This window comes from Anser cygnoides, chromosome 29, assembly GCF_040182565.1.
Source record: "Anser cygnoides isolate HZ-2024a breed goose chromosome 29, Taihu_goose_T2T_genome, whole genome shotgun sequence".
Classification (NCBI taxonomy): domain Eukaryota; kingdom Metazoa; phylum Chordata; class Aves; order Anseriformes; family Anatidae; genus Anser; species Anser cygnoides.
This window is the reverse complement of record NC_089901.1, coordinates 2,048,614-2,073,762: the sequence shown is the minus strand read 5'-3', so window position 1 is coordinate 2,073,762 and position 25,149 is coordinate 2,048,614. Positions and strand designations below refer to the sequence as shown.

General features: G+C 65.3%; 2 protein-coding genes across 2 annotated transcripts; both read right to left on the bottom strand.

Moving 5' to 3' along the window:
• Window positions 1-203: 203 nt before the first annotated feature.
• CDK16 (cyclin dependent kinase 16) lies at window positions 204-19,863 on the bottom strand. Its single transcript, XM_066984838.1, is given in 18 exon segments — window positions 204-1,133; window positions 1,851-1,898; window positions 2,753-2,830; window positions 3,798-3,888; window positions 4,235-4,318; window positions 5,055-5,128; window positions 6,217-6,314; window positions 7,011-7,131; window positions 8,697-8,820; window positions 9,541-9,603; window positions 10,061-10,155; window positions 11,123-11,237; window positions 13,414-13,470; window positions 14,041-14,151; window positions 15,061-15,144; window positions 15,146-15,192; window positions 18,294-18,408; window positions 19,719-19,863. Coding segments are annotated over 16 exon segments (1,386 nt in total). The 5' UTR covers window positions 18,400-18,408; window positions 19,719-19,863; the 3' UTR covers window positions 204-1,133; window positions 1,851-1,860.
• A 1,068-nt stretch (window positions 19,864-20,931) lies between these two features.
• Window positions 20,932-24,472, bottom strand: UXT (ubiquitously expressed prefoldin like chaperone). Its single transcript, XM_066984829.1, is given in 7 exon segments — window positions 20,932-21,237; window positions 21,354-21,417; window positions 22,208-22,315; window positions 22,803-22,857; window positions 22,860-22,866; window positions 23,398-23,479; window positions 24,324-24,472. Coding segments are annotated over 7 exon segments (435 nt in total). The 5' UTR covers window positions 24,389-24,472; the 3' UTR covers window positions 20,932-21,183.
• Window positions 24,473-25,149: the final 677 nt, after the last annotated feature.

Here is a 25,149-nt window from a genome sequence, read left to right as displayed (position 1 = left end):
GAAGGGACAACGGGGGAGTAAAGCCTTAAATAGCACGGGCTGACTAAAGTCTGAGTAGCTACAAAGGAGCAAGGAGCGAGCGCATAACCTCAGAGGAAAGGCTGAGTAGTGAGGACGTGGGAGCTGAGTAAAGGCAAAGGATGCAGGTGGAGAGAGGGCTGAGTAACCCTGGAGTAAGGTCCAAGTAGTGATAAAGTACCGAATAACCCCAAACAAAGGGCTGACATAGCCCAGTGTAATGACACCCACAAGTAACCCTGGAGTAAGGTACAAGTAGTGATAAAGTACCAAATATGCCCAAAGTAAGGGCCGAGTAAGCCCACTGTAAGGCCCCCCCCCCATAAATAACCCTGGATTAGGGGCAGACCCTGACCCGTGGCTGAGTAGTGGTGGAGTAACCCTGGAGCAGGAGCTGAGTAACCATGGAGTAAGGAGGCGCTGGGTAACGCGAGAGAGCAGGGACAGCGTAGTGCTGAAATAAGGCTGGAGTAGGGCAGAGGCAGCCCCACAGCACGGCCTCAGCTCCTCGGTGTAAAGGGGGAGTAAACCCAGAGTAAGGCCACGGAGTAGCCACAGCCTCAGGAGCGAGCAGGGAAGGGGGGGGGACCCCACTCGCCCAGCGCTGCCCCCCGGGGCCGAGGGAGCCCCGAGTAAGTCCCGAGTAACCCCGGAGTAACGAGCGAGTAACCTCGTAGTAAGCCCGGAGGAAGGGCACAGCCACTCCCCACCCCCCCGAATGCCCCAGAAGGGGGCCGAGGCCCCTCCCACCCCCGGAAGACACGTAGCCCCGCCCCCTCCAAGCCCCGCCCCTCCAAGCCCCGCCCCTCCAAGCCCCGCCCCTCCAAGCCCCGCCCCTCCAAGCCCCGCCCCCTCGGGGGAGGGGCCCCTATAGACTCTTTATATTGCCTTGAAAAAATAAAACTCGAACTAAATCCTGGGGGGGGGAGGAAGAAACCCCAAAACGGGGGAAATTCCCCCCAAAAATCGGGGGTCCCGCGCGCCCCCCCTCCCCCGCAGTCCAGCAGCGTCTCTTGGGGGGGGGGGAGGGGCGTTTTGGGGGGGGCAGCGGGAACAGTTCGGGGTCCCCCCCAAATTTTGGGGGGCAGCCGGGGGGTCGCAGCAGCATCCGGGGGCTGTGGGGAGAGGAAAGGGTTAACGGGGGGGGGGGCTCAAAATTATGCCCCCCCCCCCCAAAAAATTGAACCCCTTTTTTGGGGGAAAACCCCAATTATTGGGGCTTGGGGGGGGGCATCCCATATTTTGGGGACCCCCGATTTTTTGGGGGACCCCCGATTTTTTTGGGGGGGTCCCCATTTTTTGGGGGGTTCCCAAATTTTTTTTGGGGGGGGTCCCCGATTTTTTGGGGGGTCCCCATTTTTTGGGGGGGGTTCCCAAATTTTTTTGGGGGGGTCCCCGATTTTTTGGGGGGTCCCCATTTTTTGGGGGGGTTCCCAAATTTTTTTTGGGGGTCCCCGATTTTTGGGGGGATCCCCACTTTTGGGGGGGGTCCCCAATTTTTTTCGGGGGGGGGTCCCCGATTTTTTTTGGGGGGGTTCCCAAATTTTTTTGGGGGGTCCCCGATTTTTTGGGGGGATCCCCACTTTTGGGGGGTCCCCAATTTTTTTCGGGGGGGGGTCCCTGATTTTTTTGGGGTGAGATCCTCATTGTTTTGGAAGTCCCCATTTTTGGGGGGTTCCCCATGTTTTGGGGGGGTCCCCATTGCTTTGGGGGGTCCCCATCATTTTGGGGGTCCGCAATTTTTTGAGGGGGTCTCCCAATTTTTTGAGGGGGTTTCCCAATTTTTTGGGGGGGGGTCCCCCAATTTTTTTTGGGGGGGGGCGGGTCCCTACCTGCCGGGCGTCAGAACTCGGTGTCGAGCACCCGAAACGCGGTGGCACCTGGGGAGAAATGGGGGGTCGGGGGGGTCCCACAAATTTTGGGGGGGGGGGGGCAAAAAGTGGGAGGTAGTGGGGGGCAAAAAGTACCGAGATTTTGGGGGAGACCCTGGATTTTGGGGGGGGAATTGGTAAATTTTGGGGTGCATTACGTGGATTTTGGGGGAGCCCCAGGTTTTTTGGGGGAGCCCCCAGGTTTCTGGGGTGGATTCCTCGAGATTTTGAGGGACGGGGGCCCTACATTTTCAGGGGTCCCCCATATTTTTTTGGGGGGGGGGGGAGATGGGTTTTGGGGGGATTTTTCGGAATTTGGGGGCTCCCAATTTGCCCCCCCAATTTTGGGCGTCACCTCCGGATTTTGGGGGCTATTCCCCACGTTTTGTCGCTCATTAAAAGCGTAATTCCCCAATTTTTAAGGGGATTCCGCACAATTTTTTTTTTGGGGGGGGGGGGGGTTGAATTTGGGGGATTTTCATTGGTTTTGGGGTATTTTGCGAGGGTCTCTGGATTCTGGGGGCTTCTTCAGCTTTTGGGGTGAATTCTTCAGATTTTGGGTGATGTCCCCCTGATTTGGGGTTTCCCTTGATTGCGGGGGGCTCCCCTTGTTTTTGGAGGGGTTCCCCTGTTTTTTTGGGGAAGTCATCTAATTTTTGGGGGGGAAACCCCGAATTTTTGGGGCGAATTCCCGGGATTTTGGGTGTTCCTCAGGCTCTGGGGTACTTTGGGTTTTGGGGGGGGGGGGCACATTTTGGGGGGTTTCCCAGATTTCGGGGGGGGGGTTTCCCCAGATCTGTGTGGGGTAGGACTTGGGGGGGGGGCAGATTTTTGGGGTGAATTCCCAGGATTTTGGGGCTCACCGGGGTCGGGCAGGGACGCCGAGCGCAGCCCCGTCTCCTTCTGCAGCTGGATCTCCTTCAGCGCGAAGATGGAGGTCGCTGGGGGGGGGGCGGGCCTCACATCAGGGGGCGGGGCCTCGCGTGGGGCCACACCCACAAAGCCCCGCCCCTCGAAGCCCCGCCCCCTCGAAGCCCCTCCCCCTCGAAGCCCCGCCCCCTACAAGCCCCGCCCCCTCCCAACCCCACCCTCAAGCTCCTCCCACACCGAAGCCCCGCCCCCCAACGACCACACCCACCGAGACCACGCCCCCACGGGGCCCCGCCCCACGAAGCCCCGCCCACCGCCTCCACCCTCCCCCCACCACCGCACCCCGATGACCCCTCCCTTCCCACGTAGACCCCGCCCACTTCACTTAGACCCCGCCCCTCACCCACAGGCCCCTCCCCCTTACGCCACGCCCCTCCCCAAGCCACGCCCACCCGCCCTTCCCCCAGCCCCACCCCATGCCCCCACCCCGCCCACCCCCTCCCTCCCCATTCAGACCCCGCCCCCTCAGGCCCCGCCCCCTCAGGCCCCTCCCCGCCAAGCTCAGGCCCCGCCCCGTTAAGCCCCGCCCCCTCGGGCCCCTCCCCGTTAAGCCCCGCCCACTCATGCCCCGCCCCGTTAAGCCCCGCCCACTCAGGCCCCGCCCCGTTAAGCCCCGCCCCATCCAGGCCCCGCCCCCTCAGGCCCATCCCCGTTAAGCCCCGCCCCATCCAGGGCCCGCCCCTCAGGCCCCTCCCCGTTAAGCCCCGCCCCATCCAGGCCCCGCCCCCTCAGGCCCCTCCCCGTTAAGCCCCGCCCCCTCAGGCCCCGCCCCGTTAAGCCCCGCCCCATCCAGGCCCCGCCCCGTTAAGCCCCGCCCCATCCAGGCCCCGCCCTGTTAAGCCCCGCCCCATCCAGGCCCCGCCCCCCTCAGGTCCCACCCCATCCAGGCCCCGCCCCCGTTACGCCCCGCCCCCTCAAGCCCCGCCCACTCAGGCCCCGCCCCGTTAAGCCCCGCCCCCTCAGGCCCCGCCCACTCACTGTCGGGCAGGGTGGTGACGCGCGGCCCCAGGCAGGCGAAGAAGGGGTGCGCCATCGCCTCCGCCGCCGGCACCCGCCGCCGCCCCTCGAACTGCCCCGCCCGTCAGGACACGCCCACCGAGGGGGGCGGAGCCACACCAGGCCCCGCCCCCTCGGCGGGCGTGGCCCCGCCTCCCTCCGTTCCCCCCTCCCCCCCAGCTCCATGTGCCCGCCCTGGGGTGGGGCAGTGGGCGGGGCCTAAAGTGGCTCCGCCCACGGGGGCGGGGCTTGGGAAGCTCCGCCCACATGGAGGTGGAGGCCCCGCCCACACCGGGAAAGGGGGCGTGGCCACAGCGTGGTGGGGGCCGGGCTCTAGGGCAAGGGGGCGGGGCTTGTGGGAAAGGGGGCGTGGTCTGGGGTAAAGGGGCGGGGCTTGCGCAGGCCACGCCCCCCCTCACCTGCAGCAGCTTCCCCAGGAGGTCGGCGCCGTCGTGGTCCAGCCTGGGGGGGGTGCGAGGGGGGTCAGTAGTTGGGGGGGGATACGGAGGGGGGGAGGCATTGAAGGGTCGGGGGGCACAGGGGGGTTGGGGGGATCTGGGGGGCCAGAGGGGCACTTGGGGGTCTGGGGGCACTTGGGGGCACCTGGGGGTCTGGGGGGCAGTTGGGGGTCTGGGGGGGCACTTGGGGGGCACCTGGGGGTCTGGGAGGAAACTGGGGGGCACCTGGGGGTCTGAGGGGGCACTTGGGGGTCTGGGGGGCACTTGGGGGTCTGGGGGGAGCTTGGAGGCCGGGGGGAATTTGGGGGCAATGAGGGGCACTTGGGGGTCTGGGGGGCACTTGGGGGTCTGGGGGGGGGGCACTTGGGGGGCAACTGGGGGTCTGGGGGCACCTGGGGGGCACCTGGGGGTCTGGGGAGGCACCTGGGGGTCTGGGGGGCACTTGGGGGTCTGGGGGGGCACTTGGGGGTCTGGGGGAGCTTGGAGGTCGGGGGGAATTTGGGGGGCAATGAGGGGCACTTGGGGGTCTGGGGGGCACTTGGGGGTCTGGGGGGCACTTGGGGGCACCTGGGGGTCTGGGAGGAAACTGGGGGGCACTTGGGGGTCTGGGGGGCACCTGGGGGTCTGGGGGGCACTTGGGGGGCACCTGGGGGGCACCTGGGGGTCTGGGGGGGGGCACTTGGGGGGCACCTGGGGGTCCGGGGGGCACTTGTGGGTCGGGGGGGCAGCTGGGGGCCCCTGGGGGTCTCACCGGGGGCGTGGTGCCGCAGCCCCTCGGGGGGTACGCGGGGTACTTGTGGGCCCGGAACTCGGCGTTGGCCCCGATCCCCGGCCACGTCTCCTCCGTCGGGGTCCCTGGGGGCACCGGTGGGGTCCCGCCCCCAAAATCCCCCCGATCGCCCCCAAACCCCTTCATTTAACCCCAAACCCCCCAGATTTCCCCCAAATCCCTTAATTTAACCCCACACTCCCCGAATTCATCCCAAAACCCGTACTTTAACCCCAACCCCCTTAATTTAACCCAATCCCCTTAATTTAACCTCAAACCCCTTCATCTAACCCCACACTCCCTGGATTTGCCCCAAACCCCTTCATTTAACCCCAAACCCCCAAATTTAATCCCAAACCCCCAGATTTTCCCCAAACCCCTTCATTTCCCCCCAAACCCCTCCATTCACCCCCAAACCCCTCCATTTACCCCTAAACCCCCCAGATTTTCCCCAAACCCCTTAATTTAACCCCAAACTCCCCAGATTTCCCCAAAATCCCTTAATTTAACCCCACACTCCCCGAATTCATCCCAAAACCCATACTTTAACCCCAACCCCCTTAATTTAACCCAATCCCCTTAATTTAACCTCAAACCCCTTCATCTAACCCCACACTCCCCGGATTTGCCCCAAATCCCTTCATTTAACCCCAAACCCCCAAATTTAACCCCAAACCCCCAAATTTAATCCCAAACCCCCCAGATTTTCCCCAAACCCCTTCATTTAACCCCAAACTCCCCAGATTTCCCCCAAAATCCCTTAATTTAACCCCACACTCCCCGAATTCATCCCAAAACCCATACTTTAACCCCAACCCCCTTAATTTAACCCAATCCCCTTAATTTAACCTCAAACCCCTTCATCTAACCCCACACTCCCCGGATTTGCCCCAAATCCCTTCATTTAACCCCAAACCCCCAAATTTAACCCCAAACCCCCAAATTTAATCCCAACCCCCCCAGATTTTCCCCAAACCCCTTCATTTCCCCCCAACCCCATAATTAACCCCCAAACCCCATAATTTACCCCCCAAACCCCATAATTTACCCCCAAACCCCCCAGATTTTCCCCAAACCCCTTCATTTCCCCCCAACCCCCTCCATTTCCCCCCAAACCCCACCATTTACCCCAAGCCCCCCGGATTTGCCCCAAACCCCCAGTTTCGCCCCGTACCCAGCAGGCGGAAGATGAAGTGCAGCTGCTCCTCCACGGTGGCGCCGGGGAACAGCGGCCGCCCCGTCACCATCTCCGAGAAGATGCAGCCCACGCCCCTGCCGAGCGTGCGAGGCCTCGTGCAAGGCCCTCGTGCGAGGCCCTCGTGCGAGAGACTCCCCCCCGAAGACTCCCCGATGGCCGTGCAAGAGCCCCCGATCCCCGTGCGAGCCCCCCAGGCTGGTGCAAAGCCCCGATCCCATCCTTGTGCAAGGCTCCTGGTCCTCGTGCAAAGCCCCCAGCCCTTGTGCAAGACCCTCGTGCAAGGCCCTGGTGCAAGACCCTCCCCAAATGACACCATAATGGCCATACAAGTGCCCCAGGTCCCCCTGTGAGCCTCCCGAGCTGGTGCAAAGCCCCGAGATCGCCCTCACACAATCCCCCCGACCTCATGCAAGGCCCTCAGCCCTTGTGCAAGGCCCTCGTGCAAGGCCCTCGTGCAAGAGACTCCCTAAATGACACCATAATTGCCATACAAGTGCCCCAGATCCCCCTGTGAGCCCCCTGAAGTGGTGCAAAGCCCTGATCCCATCCTCGTGCAACGTCCCCGGCCCTCGTGCGAGGCCCTCGTGCAAGGCCCTCGTGCAAGACCCTCCCCAAATGACACCATAATGGACAGACAAGTGCCCCAGATCCCCCCGTGAGCCCCCTGAAGTGGTGCAAAGCCCCGATCCCATCCTCGTGCAAAGTCCCCGCCCCTCGTGCGAGGCCCTCGTGCGAGGCCCTGGTGCGAGGCCCTCGTGCGAGGCGCTCACCACATGTCGATCTGCGTGGAGTACTCGGTGGAGCCCAGCAGGATGTCGGGGGGCCGGTACCACAGCGTCACCACCTCGTTGGAGTACGTCTTGGTGGGGATCGACTTGGCCCGCGCCAGCCCTGGGGGTCCCGGGGGGTCGGGGGGAAACGGGGGTCCCTAAAGGGGTCCTGGAGGGGCTTTTTGGGGTCCCCAAATCCCTTCTGGGGTCCCGAAGGCCCTTCGTGGTGTCCCCAAGGGCCGTTTTGGGTCCCCAAAGCCCCTTCTTGGGGTCCCCAAGCCCCTTGTTGGTGGCCCAAAGGAGCTTTTGGGGTCCTAAAGGCACTTTTTGGGGTCCCCAAGGGCCATTTTTAGGTCCCCAAGCCCCTTTTGGGCTCCCCAAGCCCCTTTTTGGGCTCCCCAAGCCCCTTTTGGGGTCCCCAAGCCCCCTTTTTGGGCTCCCCAAGCCCCTTTTGGGGTCCCCAGGCCCCTTTTTGGGGTCCCCAAGCCCCATTTTGGGGTCCCCAAGCCCCTTTTGGGCTCCCCAAGCCCCTTTTGGGGTCCCCAAGGGCCTTTTGGGGTCCCTAAGGGCCATTTTGGTGTCCCCAAGCCCCTTTTTGGGCTCCCCAAGCCCCTTTTGGGGCTCCCCAAGCCCCTTTTTGGGCTCCTGAAGCCCCTTTTGGGCTCCCCAAGCTCCTTTTGATGTCCCCAAGCCCCATTTTGGGGTCCCCAAGCCCCTTTTTGGTGTCCCGAAGCCCCTTTTGGGCTCCCCAAGCCCCTTTTGAGGTCCCCAAGCCCCTTTTTGGGGTCCCGAAGACACTTTCTGGGGTCCCTAAGGGCCATTTTGGGGTCCCCAAGCCCCTTTTGGGCTCCCCGAAGCCCCTTTTGGTGCCCTTAAGGGATGTTTTGGGTTCCCAAAGCCCCTTTTTGGGCTCCCCAAGCCCCTTTTGGGTCCCAAAGCCCCTTTTGGTGTCCCTAAGGGATGTTTTGGGTTCCCAAGCCCCTTTTTGGGCCCCCCCATGTCCCTTTTTGGGGTCCCAGAGGATCATTTGGGGTCCTAAAGGCACTTTTGAGATCCTGATGACGCTGTTCTGGGGTCCCTAAGGACCATTTTGGTGTCCCCAAACTCCCTTTTGATGTCCCCAAGCCCCTTTTTGGGGTCCCGAAGCCCCTTTTTGGTGTCGCCAAGCCCCTTTTGGGGTCCCCAAGCCCCTTTTTTGGATCCTGAAGACACCTTCTGGTGTCCCTAAGGGCCATTTTGGGGTCCCCAAGCCCCTTTTTTGGGCTCCCCAAGCCCCTTTTTGGGGTCCCTAAGGGCCATTTTGGGGTCCCAAAGCCCCTTTTTGGGCTCCCCAAGCCCCTTTTGGGGTCCCCAAGCTCCTTTTTGGGGTCCCTAAGGGCCATTTTGGGGTACCAACGCCCCTTTCTGGGTGCCCACGCCCCTTTTTGGGGTCCCAAAGCCCCCTTTTTGGGGTCCCTAAGGGCCATTTTGGGCTCCCCAAGCCCCTTTTGGTCCCCGAAGCCCCTTTTTGGGGTCCCTAAGGGCCATTTTGGGGTCCCAAAGCCCCTTTCTGAGCTCCCCAAGCCCCTTTTTGGGGTCCCCAGGCCCCTTTTTGGGGTCCCGAAGCCCCTTTTTGGGCTCCCGAAGCCCTTTTTGGGGTCCCCATGCCCCGTTTCGGTCCCCGTGCCCCGTTCCGGGGCCACCCACCGAAGTCGGCCAGCTTGAGCTCCCCGCGGCGGCTGAGCAGCAGGTTCTGGGGCTTGAGGTCGCGGTGCAGCACCTTGTGCCGGTGGCAGAAGGCCAGGCCCCGCAGCAGCTGGAACAGGAACAGCTGCCCCCCCCCCCACCCACCCCCGCGGCTTGCACGCGCCTTGCACGCCCCTTGCACGCCCCTCGCATGCCCAGGGTCCCCTCGCACGCCTTGACCCCCCCCCCCCCTCCCCGGGCTCACCCCCATGGGTCGCCTCGTACGCTTGCCCCCCCATGAACACCCACAGCCCCCTTGCACACCCACAGCCCCCTTGCACACCCACGGACCCCTCGCACACCCACGGACCCCTCGCACACCCACGGACCCCATGCAGACCCCTTGCACACCCCTGGTCTCCTTGCACACCCCTTGCAGGTGCGGAAACCCCCGGGGAGCACCCCGGTGCCTTTTGCACGCGCCTTGCACGCTTGACCCGTTTGCACACCCACAGCCCCCTTGCACACCTGTGATCCCCTTGCACACGCCTGACACCCTTGCACACCCAGGACCCCTTTGCACACCCATCCCCCACCCCTGGGCCCCTTGCACACACCCACAGCCCCCTTGCACACCCCTCGCATACCCCTGGACCTCCTGCACTCCCACGACCCCCTCGCACACCCCTTGCACACTCACGACCCCCTTGCACACCCACGACCCCTTGCACACCCACAGCCCCCTTGCACACCCCTGCCCCCCTTGCAAGCTCTTCGCACGCCCCCGGACCCCCCTTGCACGCCCCTGGGCTCCTTGCACGCCCCCAGGCTCCTTGCACGCCCCTTGCACGCCCCTTGCACGCACCTTGACGTTGTGCATGTTGATGATGCTGCCGCAGTCATCCAGGTACTGCTTCAGGTCCCGGTCCTGAAAAAGGCGGGGGGGGGGGTCCCAAAAAGGGGGGTCGGGAGGGGGCGGGGAGGTTTGGGGGAGGTCTGGGGGGGTTGGAAGGGCCCGGGGGGATTTGGGGGAGCCTTGGGGGGATTTGGGGTCCTGGGGGGATTTGGGGAGCCCTGGGGGGGATTTTGGGGTCCTGGGGGTTTTGGGGGAGCCTTGGGGGAATTTTGGGGTGCCCGAAGGGATTTGGGGGATACCGGGTAGGATTTTGGGGACCCTGGAGGGATTTTGTGATCCCTGGGAGGGGGATTTGGGGGGTACCCGGGTGGGATTTGGTGGTTCGTGGGGGATTTTGGGGTCCTTGTGGGGGACTTGGGGATCCCTGGGGGGATTTTGGGGTTCCCTGGGGGGATTTTGGGGTTCCCTGGGGGATTTTGGGGTCCCCAGGTGGGATTTTGGGGTGCCGTAGGGTTTTTGGGGTGCCCACCAGGTACTCGAAGACGAGGGTGAGGCAGCTCTGGGTGTGGATGATGTCGTGCAGCGTCACCACGTTGGCGTGCTTCAGGTCCTTCAGCAGCGACACTGCGGGGACACGCGCGGCCGGCGCTCGTGCGAAGCCTCGTGCAAAGCCCCAGCCCTCGTGCGAACCCGCGTGCAAAGCCCCGGCCCTCACGCGAAACCTCACAGGTGTCCCCAGCCCTTGTGCAAAGCCTCGTGGCAGCCCCCAGCCCTCGTGCAAACCCGCGTGCAAAGCCCCAGCCCTCGTGCAAACCCACGTGCAAAGCCCCAGCCCTCGTGCAAAGCCTCCTGGGAGCCCCCAGCCCTCGTGCAAAGCCTTGCAGGAGCCCCCAGCCTTTGTGTAAATGCTCGTGGCAAAGCCCCAGCCCTCGTGCAAAGCCTTGTGCAAAGCCCCAGCCCTCGTGCAAAGCCCCTCAGGAGCCTCTAGCCTCGTGGAAAGCCTCACACGAGCCCCCAGCCCTCGTGAAAACCCTTGTGCAAAGCCCCAGCCCTCGTGCAAAGCCCCTCAGGAGCCTCTAGCCCTCGTGGAAAGCCTCGCACGAGCCCCCAGCCCTGCTGCAAAGCCTTGTGCAAGGCCCCAGCCCTCGTGCAAAGTCTCTCAGGAGCCTCCAGCCCTTGTGCAAATGCTTGTGGCAGCCCCCAGCCCTGGTGCAAAGCCTCGCGTGAAGCCCCAGCCCTGGTGCAAACCCCTTGTGCAAAGCCCCAGCCCTCGTGCAAAAGTCTCTCAGTAGCCCCCAGCCCCGGTGCAAAGCCTCACGTGAAGCCCCAGCCCCGGTGCAAAGCCAGGCAAAGCCCCAGCCCTCGTGCAAAGCCCCAGCCCTGGTGCAAAGCCCCAGCCCTCGTGCAAATCCTTGTGCAAAGCCCCTCAGGAGCCTCCAGCCCTCGTGCAAAGCCCCACACGAGCCCCCAGCCCCCGTGCAAAGCCCCAGCCCCGGTGCAAAGTCTCTCAGGAGCCCCCAGCCCCCGTGGAAATGCTCGTGGCAGCCCCCAGCCCTCGTGCGAGCCCTCGTGCGAAGCCCCGTGCGCGCACCCTCGCGGATGGCGGTGCAGGGCGCGCCCTCCTCGTGCTCCAGGCGGATCTCCTTCAGCGCCACCAGGTTCTCGGTCAGCTTGCTGCGCCCCTTGTACACCGTGGCGTACGTGCCCTGGGGGGGGACACGGGGACACCGTGGGGACACCGGGACGTGGGGACACCAGGACACGGGGACACCGAGGGCACGGGGACACCGAGGGCACGGGGACACGGGGACATGGGGACACGGGGGCACCAGGACATGGGGACACGGGTACCAGGACACGGGGACACCGAGGGCACGGGGACACGGGGACATGGGGACACGGGGACGTGGGGACATGGGGACATTGGGACACCAGGACACGGGGACACCAGGACACGGAGATGTGGGGACACAGGGACATTGAGGACATCGGGACGTGGAGGACATGGGGACGTGGAGGACGTGGAGATGGGGACACCGTGGGATGACACAGGGACATGGAGGACATCAGGACATGGAGGACACCGAGGGCACGGGGACACGGAGGACATGGGGACGTGGAGGATCTGGAGGACGTGGGGATGTGGAGGACATGGAGGACAAGGAGGACACGGGGACGTGGAGGACATCAGGACATGGAGGATGTGGAGACAGATGGGGACATTGAGGACACGGGGACGTGGAGGACATGGAGGACATGGGGATGTGGAGGACATGGAGGACATGGGGATGTGGAGGACATCGGCACATGGAGGACACAGGGACATGGAGGATCTGGAGGACATAGGGACGTGGAGGGCGTGGGGACATGGAGGACACGGGGATGTGGAGGACATCAGGATGTGGAGGACAGGGATGTGGAGGACGTGGAGAAGATGGGGACAGGGAGGACACGGGGACGTGGAGGATCTGGAGGACGTGGGGACGTGGAGATGGGGACACGGCGAAGGTGGGGACGTGGAGGACACGAGGGCATGGAGGACGTGGGGACGTGGAGGACAGAAAACACGATAACGTGGAGGGCAGGAACGTGACAATATGGGGACGTGGAGGACACGGGGACGTGGAGGCCATGGGGACACGGAGGATATGGGGACATGGAGGATGCGGAGGACATGGGGACATGGAGGACACGGGGACGTGGAGGCCGTGGGGATGTGGAGGCCAAGGAACATGGGGGACACGGGGATGTGGAAGACGTGGGGACGTGGAGGCCAAGGAATGTGGAGGCCATGGAGGCATGGAGGCCATGGAGGCCATGAGGACACGGAAACCACGGGGACGTGGAGGCCGTGGGGACATGGAGGCCAAGGAACACGGAGGACACGGGGACACGGAGGATACGGGGACGTGGAGGATGTGGAGGACACAAGGACATGGAGGACACGGGGATGTGGAGGCCGTGGGGACGTGGAGGCCAAGGAACATGGGGGACATGGGGACGTGGAGGCCGTGGGGATGTGGAGGCCAAGGAATGTGGAGGCCATGGAGGCATGGAGGCCAAGGAGGCCATGAAGACACGGAAACCACGGGGACGTGGAGGCCGTGGGGACATGGAGGATATGGGGACGTGGAGGATGTGGAGGACACAAGGACATGGAGGACACGGGGACGTGGAGGCCGTGGGGATGTGGAGGCCGAGGAACATGGGGGACATGGGGACGTGGAGGCCGTGGGGATGTGGAGGCCAAGGAATGCAGAGGCCATGGAGACCATGAGGACATGGAAGCCACGGGGACGCGGAGTCCGTGGGGACACGGAGGATATGGGGACGTGGAGGATGTGGAGGACACAGGGACGTGGAGGACACGGGGACGTGGAGGCCGTGGGGACGTGGAGGCCGTGGGGACGTGGAGGCTGAGGAACATGGGGGACACGGGGATGTGGAAGACGTGGGGACATGGAGGCCAAGGAATGTGGAGGCCATGGAGGCATGGAGGCCATGAGGACACGGAAGCCATGGGGACGTGGAGGCCGTGGGGACATGGAGGCCAAGGAACATGGAGGACACGGGGACACGGAGGATACGGGGACACGGAGGATGTGGAGGACACAGGGACGTGGAGGACACAGGGACGTGGAGGCCGTGGGGATGTGGAGGCCGAGGAACATGGGGGACACGGGGACGTGGAGGACACGGGGACACGGAGGCTGTGGGGACACGGAGGACGTGGAGGCCATGGGGACACGGGGCCGTGGAGGCTGTGGGGACACGGAGGACGCGGGGACGTGGAGGCCACGAGGCCACGGAGGCCGTGGAGGCCACGAGGCCACGGAGGCCGTGGAGGACGCGGTGGGGACCGTGCCGGGCGGGCCTCCTCACCTCTCCCAGTTTGTCCAGTTTGACGTAGGTCTCCAGCTTCCCGAAGCCGATCTCCGACTGGGGGGACGGGGAGAGTTACTGGGGGCACTGGGAGGGGGCACGGGTCCCTACTGGTCTCTACTGGTCCCTACTGGGAGGCACCGGGGGACGCAGCACGGCTGGGGGCTGTGGTGCCAATGCCGCAAGGGGCTGGGGGGAACTGGGAGACCCCCAAGGGGGCGTTACCTGTCCCTACTGGTCCCTACTGGTTTATACTGGTCCCTACTGGTTTATACTGGGATTTAGCGCAGAACATAGCGACTGGAAGGCACTGGGAGGGTCTGCATACGTGTTCCTGCTCACTACTGGTCCATACTGGTCTATATGGGTCCATGCTGATTTATATCGCTCTGTATTGATTTATACTGGTGCATACTGGTTTATATGGGTCTGTACTGATTTATACTGGTTTATACTGGGACAAAGCAAAGAAACAACGTCGGGACGATATCACAGAGGCCTCTACTTGAAGGGGCCGGTGCGCACCACGAGGCCCCGGGGGGTGGTGGGGGGGGGGGGTGTTGTTGCTTGCTCCCAGGGGCCTGTACTGGTTCATACTGGTGCCTACTGGTCTGTACTGGGACGCACCAGGGAGACGCGGCGCAGGCGGCGGCTGAGGGGGCTGGGCAGCACCAGGCGCTCCAGGCAGCCCTCGGGCAGGCGGATGTCGGCCGGCAGCGACAGGCGCTTGTTGATGTCCTGGGGGGGGGGGGGGCCCCTCCCCCCCAAAAAAAAGCCCCCCCGGGACCCCCCAAGCCCCCAAATCCCCCCAGGATCCCTCCAACCCCCCCAATCTCCCCCCTGGACCCCCCCGACCCCCCAGGACCCCCCCCAATCCCCTCCAACCCCCACCTAGGACCCCCCAGCCCCCCCAGGACCCCCGAGGACCCCTCGAAGCCCCCCCCCCAGCACCCCCAGGATGCCCCCAGCACCCCCCCAATCACCCCCAGGACCCCCCCCCAACCCCCCAGACCCCCCCCCAATCACCCCCAGGACCCCCCAATCCCCTCCAACCCCCACCTAGGACCCCCCAATCCCCCAGGACCCCCCAATCACCCCAAGGATCCCCCAGGACCCCCCAGGACCCCCCAACCCCCCGGACCCCCCAATCACCCCCAGGACCCCCCCAGGGCCCCCCAATCACCTCCAGGACCCCCCAGGACCCCCCAACCCCCCCAGGGCCCCCCCAATCACCTCCAGGACCCCCCAGGACCCCCCAACACCCCCCCAGGGCCCCCCCAATCACCTCCAGGACCCCCCAGGACCCCCCAATCACCTCCAGGACCCCCAACCCCCCAGGGCCCCCCCAATCACCCCAGGGCCCCCAGGGCCCCCCAATCACCCCCAGGGCCCCCCAATCACCGCCAGGACCACCCCAACACCCCCAGGCCCCCCAATCACCCCCAGGGCCCCCCAATCACCCCAGGACCCCCAGCACCCCCCCCCAATCACCTCCAGGACCCCCCAATCACCCCCAGGGCCCCCCAGGATCACCCCCAGGGCCCCCCCAATCACCCCCAGGACCCCCCAGCACCCCCCCCAATCACCCCCAGGGCCCCCCCCAATCACCCCCAGGGCCCCCCAGGACCCCCCCCGGCCCCCACCCACCTCGCTGGGGACGCTGCGGGCCGGGTGCTGGCGCAGGCGCACCCGCACGGGGGAGGCCACCTCGTCCGAGGACGTCCCCGAGGGGGTCGCTCTCCCCGTCCGAGCCCATGCGCCCCTCCTCCGCCCCCGCCTCTGGGGGCACGGGGAGGGGGGGTCAGCGCACCCCCAAAGCCCCCCCCACCCCCGGGACACCAAAATCCCCCAATTCTGCCCCCCAGAGACCCCAAAATCCCTCATTTCCCACCCCATAAACCCCCAAATCCCCCATTTCTTCCCCCAGGGACCCCAAAATCCCCCTCAGGGACCCCAAAATGGCCCCCTAGGACTCCAAAATCCCCCCCCAGGACCCCCCCCCAAATCCCCTCATTGACCCCCAAATCCCCCCCAGGGACCCCAAAACGCCCCCAGCCCACCCCCAAATCTTCTCAGGGACCCCAAAATCCCCCCAGGGACCCCAAAATCCTCTCAGGGACTCCAAAATCCCCCCAGGAACCCCAAATCCCCCCCCAAATCCCCCCGGGGACCCCAAAATGTCCCCCAAGGACCCCAAAACCCCCAGGGCTCCCCAAAATCCCCTCATTGACCCCCAACCCCCCCCCCCAGGGACCCCAAAATCCCCCCCAGGGACCCCAAAATCCCCCCAGGACTCCCCCAACCCCCCCCCAGGGACCCCAAAATCCCCCCCCGCCACCCCCAACCCCAAATCCCCCCCCAAACCCCCCAGGGACCCCAAAATCCCCCCAGGGCTCCCCCAAATCCCCCAGGGACCCCAAATCCACCCCCTGCCACCCCCAACCCCCCAAATCCCCCCCCAAACCCCCCAGGGACCCCAAAATCCCCCCCAGGACCCCCCAAATCCTCTCAGGGACCCCCCAACCCCCCAGGGACCCCAAAATCCCCCCCAGGGACCCCAAAATGCCCCCCAGGACTCCCCCAAACCCCCTCAGGGACCCCCAAACCCCCCCAGGGACCCCAAAATCCCCCCCCAGGGACCCCAAAATGCCCCCCAGGACCCCCCCAAATCCCCTCAGGGACCCCCAACCCCCAGGGACCCCAAGATCCCCCCCAGGGACCCCAAAATGCCCCCAGGACCCCAAATCCTCTCAGGGACCCCCAAACCCCCCCAGGGACCCCAAGATCCCCCCAGGGACCCCAAAATCCCCCCCCAGGGACCCCAAAATGCCCCCCCAGGACCCCCAAATCCCCTCAGGGACCCCCAACCCCCAGGGACCCCAAGATCCCCCCCCAGGGACCCCAAAATGCCCCCCCAGGACCCCCCAAATCCCCTCAGGGACCCCCAAACCCCCCCCAGGGACCCCAAGATCCCCCCAGGGACCCCCAAATGCCCCCCCAGGGCTCCCCCAACCCCCCCCAGGGACCCCAAAATCTCCCCCGCCACCCCCAACCCCCAAATCCCCCCCAAACCCCCCAGGGACCCCAAAATCCCCCCAGGACCCCCCCAAATCCTCTCAGGGACCCCCCAACCCCCCCCCCAGGGACCCCAAAATCCCCCCAGGGACCCCCAAATGCCCCCCCAGGACCCCCCAACTCGCCCGGGGGGGGCCCCAAACCTCCCCGGGGCCCCCCCAAACCTTATAGGGCCGGGGGGGGGACGCGGGGGGGACAGATGGCGGGGAGCCGGGGACAGTTGGGGACGCCGGGGGGGCCCGGGGACAGACGGGGACACAGTGGGGGGGGGGGGGGCAGATGGGGGGACACCTGGGGACACGCCCCCCCCCTCCCGCTCCCTTAAAGGGCCAGGCACGCCCTTAAAGGGACAGACGTGCTCTTAAAGGGCCAGGCGCCCCTCAATTTCCATCCCATCGATCTCTTAAAGGGCCAGGCACCCTCTTAAAGGGCCAGACACCTTCTTAAAGGGCCAGACACCCTCTTAAAGGGCCAGACACCCCTCAATTTCCATCTCAAGACCCTCTTAAAGGGCCAGGCGCCTCTTAAAGGGCCAGGAACCCTTTTAAAAGACCAGGCACCTTCTTAAAGGGCCAGGCACCCCTCAATTTCAATCCCTTTACTGCCTTAAAGGGCCAGGCACCCTCTTAAAGGGCCAGGCACCTTCTTAAAGGGCCAGGCACACCTCAATTTCAATCCCTTTACTGCCTTAAAGGGCCAGGCACCCTCTTAAAGGGCCAGGCACCTTCTTAAAGGGCCAGGTACCCCTTAATTTCCATCTCAAGACCCTCTTAAAGGGCCAGGCGCCCTCTTAAAGGGCCAGAAACCCTTTTAAAAGACCAGGCACCTTCTTAAAGGGCCAGGCACCCCTCAATTTCAATCCCTTTACTGCCTTAAAGGGCCAGGCACACCCTTAAAGGGCCAGGTGCCCTCTTAAAGAGCCAGGCACACCTTAATTTCAACCCCTTTACTATCTTAAAGGGCCAGGCACCCTCTTAAAGGGCCAGGCACCTTCTTAAAGGGCCAGGCACCCCTTAATTTCCATCCCAAGACCCTCTTAAAGGGCCAGGCACCATCTTAAAGGGCCAGTCACCCTCTTAAAGGGCCAGGTGCTCCTCAATTTCCATCCCTTGACCCTCTTAAAGGGCCAGACACCCTTCAATTTCCATCCCAAGATCCTCTTAAAGGGCCAGGCACCTTCTTAAAGGGCCAGGCGCCCTCTTAAATGGCCAGGAATCCTCTTAAAGGGCAAGGCACACCTTAATTTCAATCCCTTGGTGGCCTTAAAGGGCCAGACGGTCTCTTAAAGGGCCAGACACCTTCTTAAAGGGACAGGCACCCCTCAATTTCAATCCCTTTACTACCTTAAAGGGCCAGGCATGCCCTTAAAGGGCCAGGCACCCCCTTAAAGGGGTCAGACCCCCTTAAAGGGCCAGGCACGGCCTTAAAGGGCCAGGCACCCCTCAATTTCCATCCCATGACCCTCTTAAAGGGCCAGACACCCCCTTTAAAGGGCCAGGCCCCCTCTTAAAGGGCCAGGTCCCCCCTCTTAAAGGGCCAGCCCCCCTTTAAAGGGCGAGGCCCCCCTTAAAGGGCCAGGCATGCCCTTAAAGGGCCAGGCACCCCTTAAAGGGCCAGGCACCCCTCAATTTCCATCCCTTGACCCTCTTAAAGGGCCAGGCACCCCCTTAAAGGACCAGGCACTCTCTTAAAGGGCCAGGCCTCCCTTAAAGAGCCAGGCACACCCTTAAAGGGCCAGGCGCCCCTCAATTTCCATCCCATGACCCTCTTAAAGGGCCAGGCCCCCCCAAAGGGCCGGCGCTCACCGCTGTCGCTGCCGTGGCCATCGCGGGGCTCCCCCAGGCTCTTGTCGGGGGCGCGCCCCCGCAGCGTCATCGACAGCTGCCGCTTGATCTTCTTCATCCGGTCCATGGCGGTGCCCTGGGGGGGGCACGGGGGTCAGCACGGCTGCGACCCCCCCAGGCCCCGGGGGCCCCCCATCAGCGGCAGAGCCCCAAAAGTTGGGGGTGTGTCCCCCCCCGAAATAAAAGAGCTGTGAAATGCGGCGCGTGTCCCCCCCCCCCCCCCAAAAAAAGATGGGAATACCCCCAAAAGCTGGGATCCCCCCCCCAAAAAAAACTGGGACCCCCCCCCCCAAAAAAAAAGCTGGGACTCCCCCCAAAAAAAGATGGGACACCCCCCCCAAATACCAGGACGCCCTCCCAAATTCTGGGACCACCCCCCCCCCCCCAAAAAAAAATGAGATCTCCAAAATCTGAGACCCCCCAAAATACTGGGAGCCCCCCCAAAATACTGCCCCCCAAAATACTTGGACCCCCCCCCAAAATTACTGGGCCCCCCCCTAAAGTACCAAGACCCCCCCCCCCACCAAAAGTTGCCCCCCATCACTTTGTCACCCCCCCAAAAGCTGAGTCCCCCCACCCCAATCTGGGATGCCCCCCTTTAAAATTGGGGGGGCTGAAAGGGGCGGGGCCAAATGTGACCACGCCCACCAGCCCCCCCCTTGAGCCCAGTATTTGGGGGGGGAGGTTCATGGGGGGGTGCGGGGGGGTCAGAAATAAGGGGGGGGTGCAGAAGTGGGGGGGCAGATATAAGGGGGGGGTCACGGATTTGGGGGGTCCCTGGGGAGCCCCTAATTTGGGGAGGGGTCCCGGGGGGGGTTCTATGATGGGGGGGTCCCAGTTTTTTGGGGGGATCCCTGAGGGGGGGTCCCGGGGTTTCAGGGTCCCTGGAGGGGGGGTCCTGATTTGGGGAGGGAGGGGCTCTCAATGGTTTGGGGGGGTCCTTGAAGGGGGGTCCCTGGGTTTCGGGGGGGGTCCCTGGGTTTTGGGGGATCCCTGAGGGGGGTCCCGGGTTTTGGGGGGTCCCTGAGGGGGGTCCCTGGGTTTTTGGGGTCCCTGATTTGGGGGTTTTGGGGGTCTCACATATTTGGGGGAGGGGTGTCCCTGAGGGGGGTCCCTGGGTTTTGGGGGGTCTCTGATTTGGGGGTCTCACGTATTTGGGGTGGGGGGTCCCTGAGGGGGGGTCCCTGGGTTTTGGGGGGGGTCCCTGAGGGGGGTCCCGGGTTTTTGGGGCCCCTGATTTGGGGGTCTCACGTATTTGGGTGGGGGGTCCCTGGGGGTCCCTGGGTTTTGGGGGGTCCCTGAGGGGGGTCCCTGAGGGGGGGGTCCCCGAGGGGGAGGGTCCCTGAGGTTTTCGGGGTGCCGGGGGGGGGTCCCGGGGCGTGTTACCGCGGCTCAGCGGCGCGGCGGGTCCCGGTAATCCTCGGCCATGGCGGGGCCGGGCCCGACCCCGCGGGCGGCTCCGGGGGCCGGGCCGGGCCGGGCCGGGCTCGGCGGCGGGCCCAAGATGGCGGCGGGGGCGGGGCGTGACGTCAGCGCGCAGCGGGCGGGGGCGGGGCCCCTCCGCGCGAGGCCCCGCCCCTCCCTCTCCTGCCCCGCCCCTCCCCCGCCAGGCCCCGCCCACCCGGACGCGCCCCCTCGCGCGCCGTGTGCAAAGGGGGGGGAACGGAGGGGCGGTGTCGCCTCCAAACGGGTCCCCCCGCGCCCTGCGCCCCGCGAACGGGGTTCCCCCCAACATTTTGCCCCCCCCCCCCAAATTTGCCCCCCCCCCCCCCCAATTTTGCCCCTCCCATTCCCCCCCTGCCTACTCCCCACATTTAGGACCCACCCACCTCGGTCACCAATGGGGACCCCCGTTTAGGCCCCGCCCCTTTTCTAAGACACCAGGAACGCAAGCTGAGCTACTCGCAGGTTACTCGCAGGTTACTCATACCTTACTCACGAGTTACTCCCAGCCCCCACGTGCAAGGGGCTCTCCCCTTGCCCACCCACGACCTCCCAGCCCCCTTACTACCACCTTACTCTGCCTTTACTCCCATGTTACAAGCCCGTTGCTCCCCCTTTCACGTTGCCATGCCCCACTAATGGTTCTACAGAGTTACTCGCAGCTTACACAGGGCTTACTCACAGCTTTACGCCATGGCTCCACACTACCTCCTTCCACTGCTTTTACGCATTTTTACCTTTTCCGCACTCATTTTACTCACTTGCCGTAATTTACTCATGGGTCATGCACGCTTTACAACTACTTTACACCTGGTTTCCGTGGAGTAGCAGGGCTTTTGTGCAGACACGCCACCCTCCCCACCCTGCTCTTACACACACCTCTTTCCACTTGAGCTGCTCAGCACTTACTTTTGTTTACACCTCATTTTCACCCTTTTGTGCACAGTGCCTTCAGAACCAGCACGGGCCCTACTCCAGCTTTACTCCTGTGTTGCAGCATCTGGTTCATCCCCTCCTTGCCCATCCCAGGTACACATGAGAGGTTCGTACCGCCTTACACAGAGCTTACTCCTCAGTAATGCCCCCCAACTCCGGGCTTACATACCCCTTAATCCCAGTTTACACAACCCTTACTCTCAATTTACACACTCCTTACTCAAACCTTACACAGCCTTTACTACAGGTTTACACCGACTTTACTCCGGCTTTACATCTCCCCTTTAGGATTTCCTCCCCTCGCTCCAGGTTTACGCGCGCTTTACACCCGGACGTAAAGGGGGAGGTGACGGCGCAGCGGGGGCAGGGGAGGCGCTTCCGGCGCCCCTCCCCGCCCAGACCGCGTGCGGTCGGAGGTCACGGGAGGTCAGAGGTCACGGGGGGGTCAGAGGTCACGGGGGGTCAGAGGTCATCAGGGGTCGGGGGGCACCGGCGGGTCCTGGAGGCCCTGCAGCTCCCGGAGGCCCTGGGGGTGGAAAGGGTTAATAAAAGGGGGGGAGGGGCGGGGGGAGGGGCCCGAGGTGAGGGAGGGGCCCGAGGTGGGGGAGGGGAGGGGACTGCGGGGGGGAGGGGCGGGGTTACCTCCAGCACCAGCCGGATGTGGGCCCGGATCTTGGCCCCGTCGCGCGTCAGGGATTCGCTGAGCCTGCGGGGAGGGGCGGAGCCTCAGGATGGGGGCGGGGCCTCGGGGGGGGGCGGAGCCTCCCCTCGAGGCAGGGGCGTGGCTTTGGGCCGGAGGGGGCGTGGCTTTGGGAGGGGGGCGTGGCTTTGGGAGGGGGCGGGGCTTACCCTGTTTGCCTCTGAGTCACGTGGGGTAGGGGCGGGGCCAGATGCAGGGAGGGCGGGGCTTTCCCCGAGGGGGCGTGGCTTTTTCCCCGAGGGGCGTGGCTTTGTTCTGATGGGCGTGGCCTGTTCTGGGGGCGTGGCCTGTTCTGGGGGGCGGGGCTTAACCTGCCCTGAACCTCCCCCTTTCCATCGCCACCTTCAATGCTGGCTACTGTAGAGGGGGTGGGGCTTGTCTGGGTGGGCGTGGCCTGTCAAAGGGGGCGTGGCCTATGCGAAGGGGGTGTGGCCTGTGAAAGGGGGCGTGGCTTATCCCGCCAGGAACCCCCCCCCCCCCCCAACCCTTTCCATGCACCTTCTGGGGGAGGGACGAAGGGGAAGGGGGCGGGGCTTGTTCGAGGGGGCGTGGCCTGCCCGATGGGCGTGGCCTGTGAGAGGGGGCGTGGCCTGTGAGAGGGGGGCGTGGCTTATCCTGCCAGGCACCTCCCCCCGCGACCCCAACGCTCCTTTACTGGGGGGAAGGAGGCACTGGGAAGGGGGGCGGGGCTTGCTTGAGGGGGCGTGGCTCCCCGAGGGGGCGTGGCCTGTCGCGAGAGGGGCGTGGCCTGTCGCGAGAGGGGGCGTGGCCTGTCGCGAGAGGGGGCGGGACTCACTTGTCGAGCAGGCGGCTGCGGCGGTCGAGGTGGCGCAGGGCCTCGGGCAGCGTCAGCTCGGCGAAGAAGCCGTAGCCCAGGGCCACGAAGACGCGCTGGGGGTCCGGCCTGGGGGGGGGGGGGGGGGGGGGGGGGGTTTGGGGGGTCCCCGGGGGATTTTTGGGGTCCCAGCACCGGGAATTGGGGTCCCCACGTGGCGGGGGGGGGGGATTTGGGGGTCCCTGAGGGGTTTAAGGGGGATTTTGGGGTCCCTTAGAGGATTATGGGGTTGGGGGGGGCTGGGGGGGGGTTGGGGGGGTTTGGGGGGTCCCCGGGGGATTTTTGGGGTCCCAGCACCGGGAATTGGGGTCCCCACGTGGCTTAGGGGGAGATTTGGGGGTCCCTGAGGGGTTTAAGGGGGGATTTTGGGGTCCCTTAGAGGATTATGGGGTTGGGGGGGCTGGGGGGGTTGGGGGGTTTGGGGGTCCCGGGGGTTTAAGGGGAGATTTTGGGGTTCCGGGAGGGATTTAAGGGGCTCTGGGGATTTCAGGGGATTTTGGGGGTCCGGGGGGGGTGGGGGTTGGGGGGATTCGGGGGATTTGGGGTCCCCACTCACACTTCCGCCGTGACGTAGAAGTTGCACCCCAAATCCACCTGGGTGCGCAGGGGGCGGCGGCGTCCTGGGGGGGGGGGGGGGGGGCAGAGTGGGGGGGGAAGGGGCTTCAGTACCCCGAGACCCCCCCGGGGGCACCCCAACCCCCCCCCCCGGGGACCCCAAATCCCCCCTTAGCACCCCGTAACCCCTCCAAATCCCCTCCTTTACCCCCTAAACCTCCCCCCACCCCCTGACACCCTCAAATCCCCCCAAACACCCCCCAAAAAACCCAAATCCCCCCCCAAAAAACCCAACCCCCTCCTAAACCCCCCCCAACACCCCCAAATTCCCCCCAAACCCCCCCAAACCCCCCCTCCCCCACCCCCATGACCCCCCCCAAATCCCCCCAACCCCTCCCCCACCCCCCACCCCTCCCAGACCCCCCCCCCCCCCCCCCCCCCCGGCCCCCCCCCCCCCCCCCCCCCCATAACCCCCCTTTTCCCCCCAATCCCCCCCTTCCCTCCCCGCTTTTCCCCCTTTCCCGCCCCCCAGGCCCCGCCCCCGGACTCCCAAGCCCCGCCCCCTTTAGGCCCCGCCCCCTTTAGGCCCCGCCCACCTGGAGGCGGGTGAGGGCCGTGCGCAGCTGCAGGACCTGCGCCTGCTGCTCGAAGACCTCGTCCCGCTGCGCCTGCACCCGCCTGGGGGGCGGGGCTATGACGTCAGGGGGCGGGGCTAGGGCCAGGGGGCGGGGCTAAGGGCGAGGGGCGGGGCTACGGTGTAGGGGGCGGGGCCAGGGGTGGTGGGCGGGGCCAGGCACCGGGCAGGGGGGCATGGGGGAGGCGAGGGAGGTAGCAGGGGGCGGGGCCAGGTGCTGGGGGCGGGGCTAAGGGCTGTGTGGGCGGGGCTTGGTGCCCATGAGGTGGGTCTGGGGCAGGGGGCGGGGTTACAGTGAAGGGGGCGGGGCTATGGGGACAATGGGCGGGGCCAGGCAGGGGTTGAGGGGGCGGGGCCGGGTGCTGGGGGCGGGGCTAGGGCGTGTGGGCGGGGCTTGGTGGAGGGGGGCGGGGCTAATGAAGTAGTGGGCGGGGTTAGGGAAGCTGTGGGGGAGCTAGGGGTGGGGTGGGGCAGGAGGGAAGGGCGGGGCTAGGACCGGGGGGCGGGGCTTGATGCAGGTGGGCGGGGCTTGAGAGCAGTGGGCGGGGCTAGTGGGCGATGGGCGGGGCTAACAACCAATGGGCAGGGCCAGATACTGTGGGCGGGGCCATGGGGGCGGTGGGCGGGGCCACGTGATCGGTGGGCGGGGGTGCGGTAAAAGGGGTGTGGTCTCGACGGAAGGGGCGTGGCCTGGACAAACGGGGGCGTGGCCTGGGGAAGGGGGCGTGGTCTGGGGAAGGGGGCGTGGTCTGGAGGAGGGGGGCGTGCCGCGAGCGGGGGGGCCTGGAGGGGGCGGGGGGCGGGGCCACGGGTGGGGGGAGTGGGGTCGGAGGGGGCGTGGCCTCGCGGGGGTGGGGGCGTGGCCGGTGACGTCACGCCGTCACGCACCGCAGGTCCCGCTGCAGCACGTCGCTGACGAAGGCCTCGTAGCGCCGCGCCTTGTCCGCCGCCATGCCCGCGCGCTGACGTCACCGCCGAGCGCCGCGGCGCGGCGCGATGACGTCAGCGCCCGCCGCCCAGGCCCTCGCCCCGCCCCGGCGCGGCGAGTGACGTCATCGGGGCGCGACGCGGCGGCGCTGGCCCCGCCCCCCCCCTTTCGGTCCTATAGGGGCCGTAGGGACCCCGCTAACCCCTATGGGGCCGGAGGAACCCCCCCCCGGGCTCTATAGGGGCCCTAGGGACCCCTGCTAGGCCCTATAGGTGCCGCTGGGACCGTATGGACCCCATTAGGTGTTATGGGGCCCCAGGGACCGCTCCACCAGGCCCTATAGGGTCCATAGGGACCCCTCCCAAGCCCTATAGGGGCCCTGGGGACCGTGCCAAGCGTTATGGGGCCACAGGAATCCCTCCCAAGGCCCCATAGGGGCTATAGGGACACACCCCTGGCTCTATAGGTGCCATATTGACACCATTAAGTATTATGAGGTCACAGGGAGCCCTCCTGCAAGGCCCTATAGAGGCTATAGGGACCCCTCCCAGGCCCTATAGTTGCCAAATGGACCCCACTAAGCATTATAGACCCACAGTGGCCCCCCACCCAGGCCTTATAGAGTACATAGGGACCCAGCCAAGCATTATGGGGCCCGTAAGGAACCCCTCACCAGACCCTATAGGGGCCATAGGGACCTCCTCAAACCCTATAGGTGACCCTGCCAAATATTATGGGGCCATAGGGCCCCCTCACAAGGCCCTATAGGGGCTCCTCCCAGGCCCT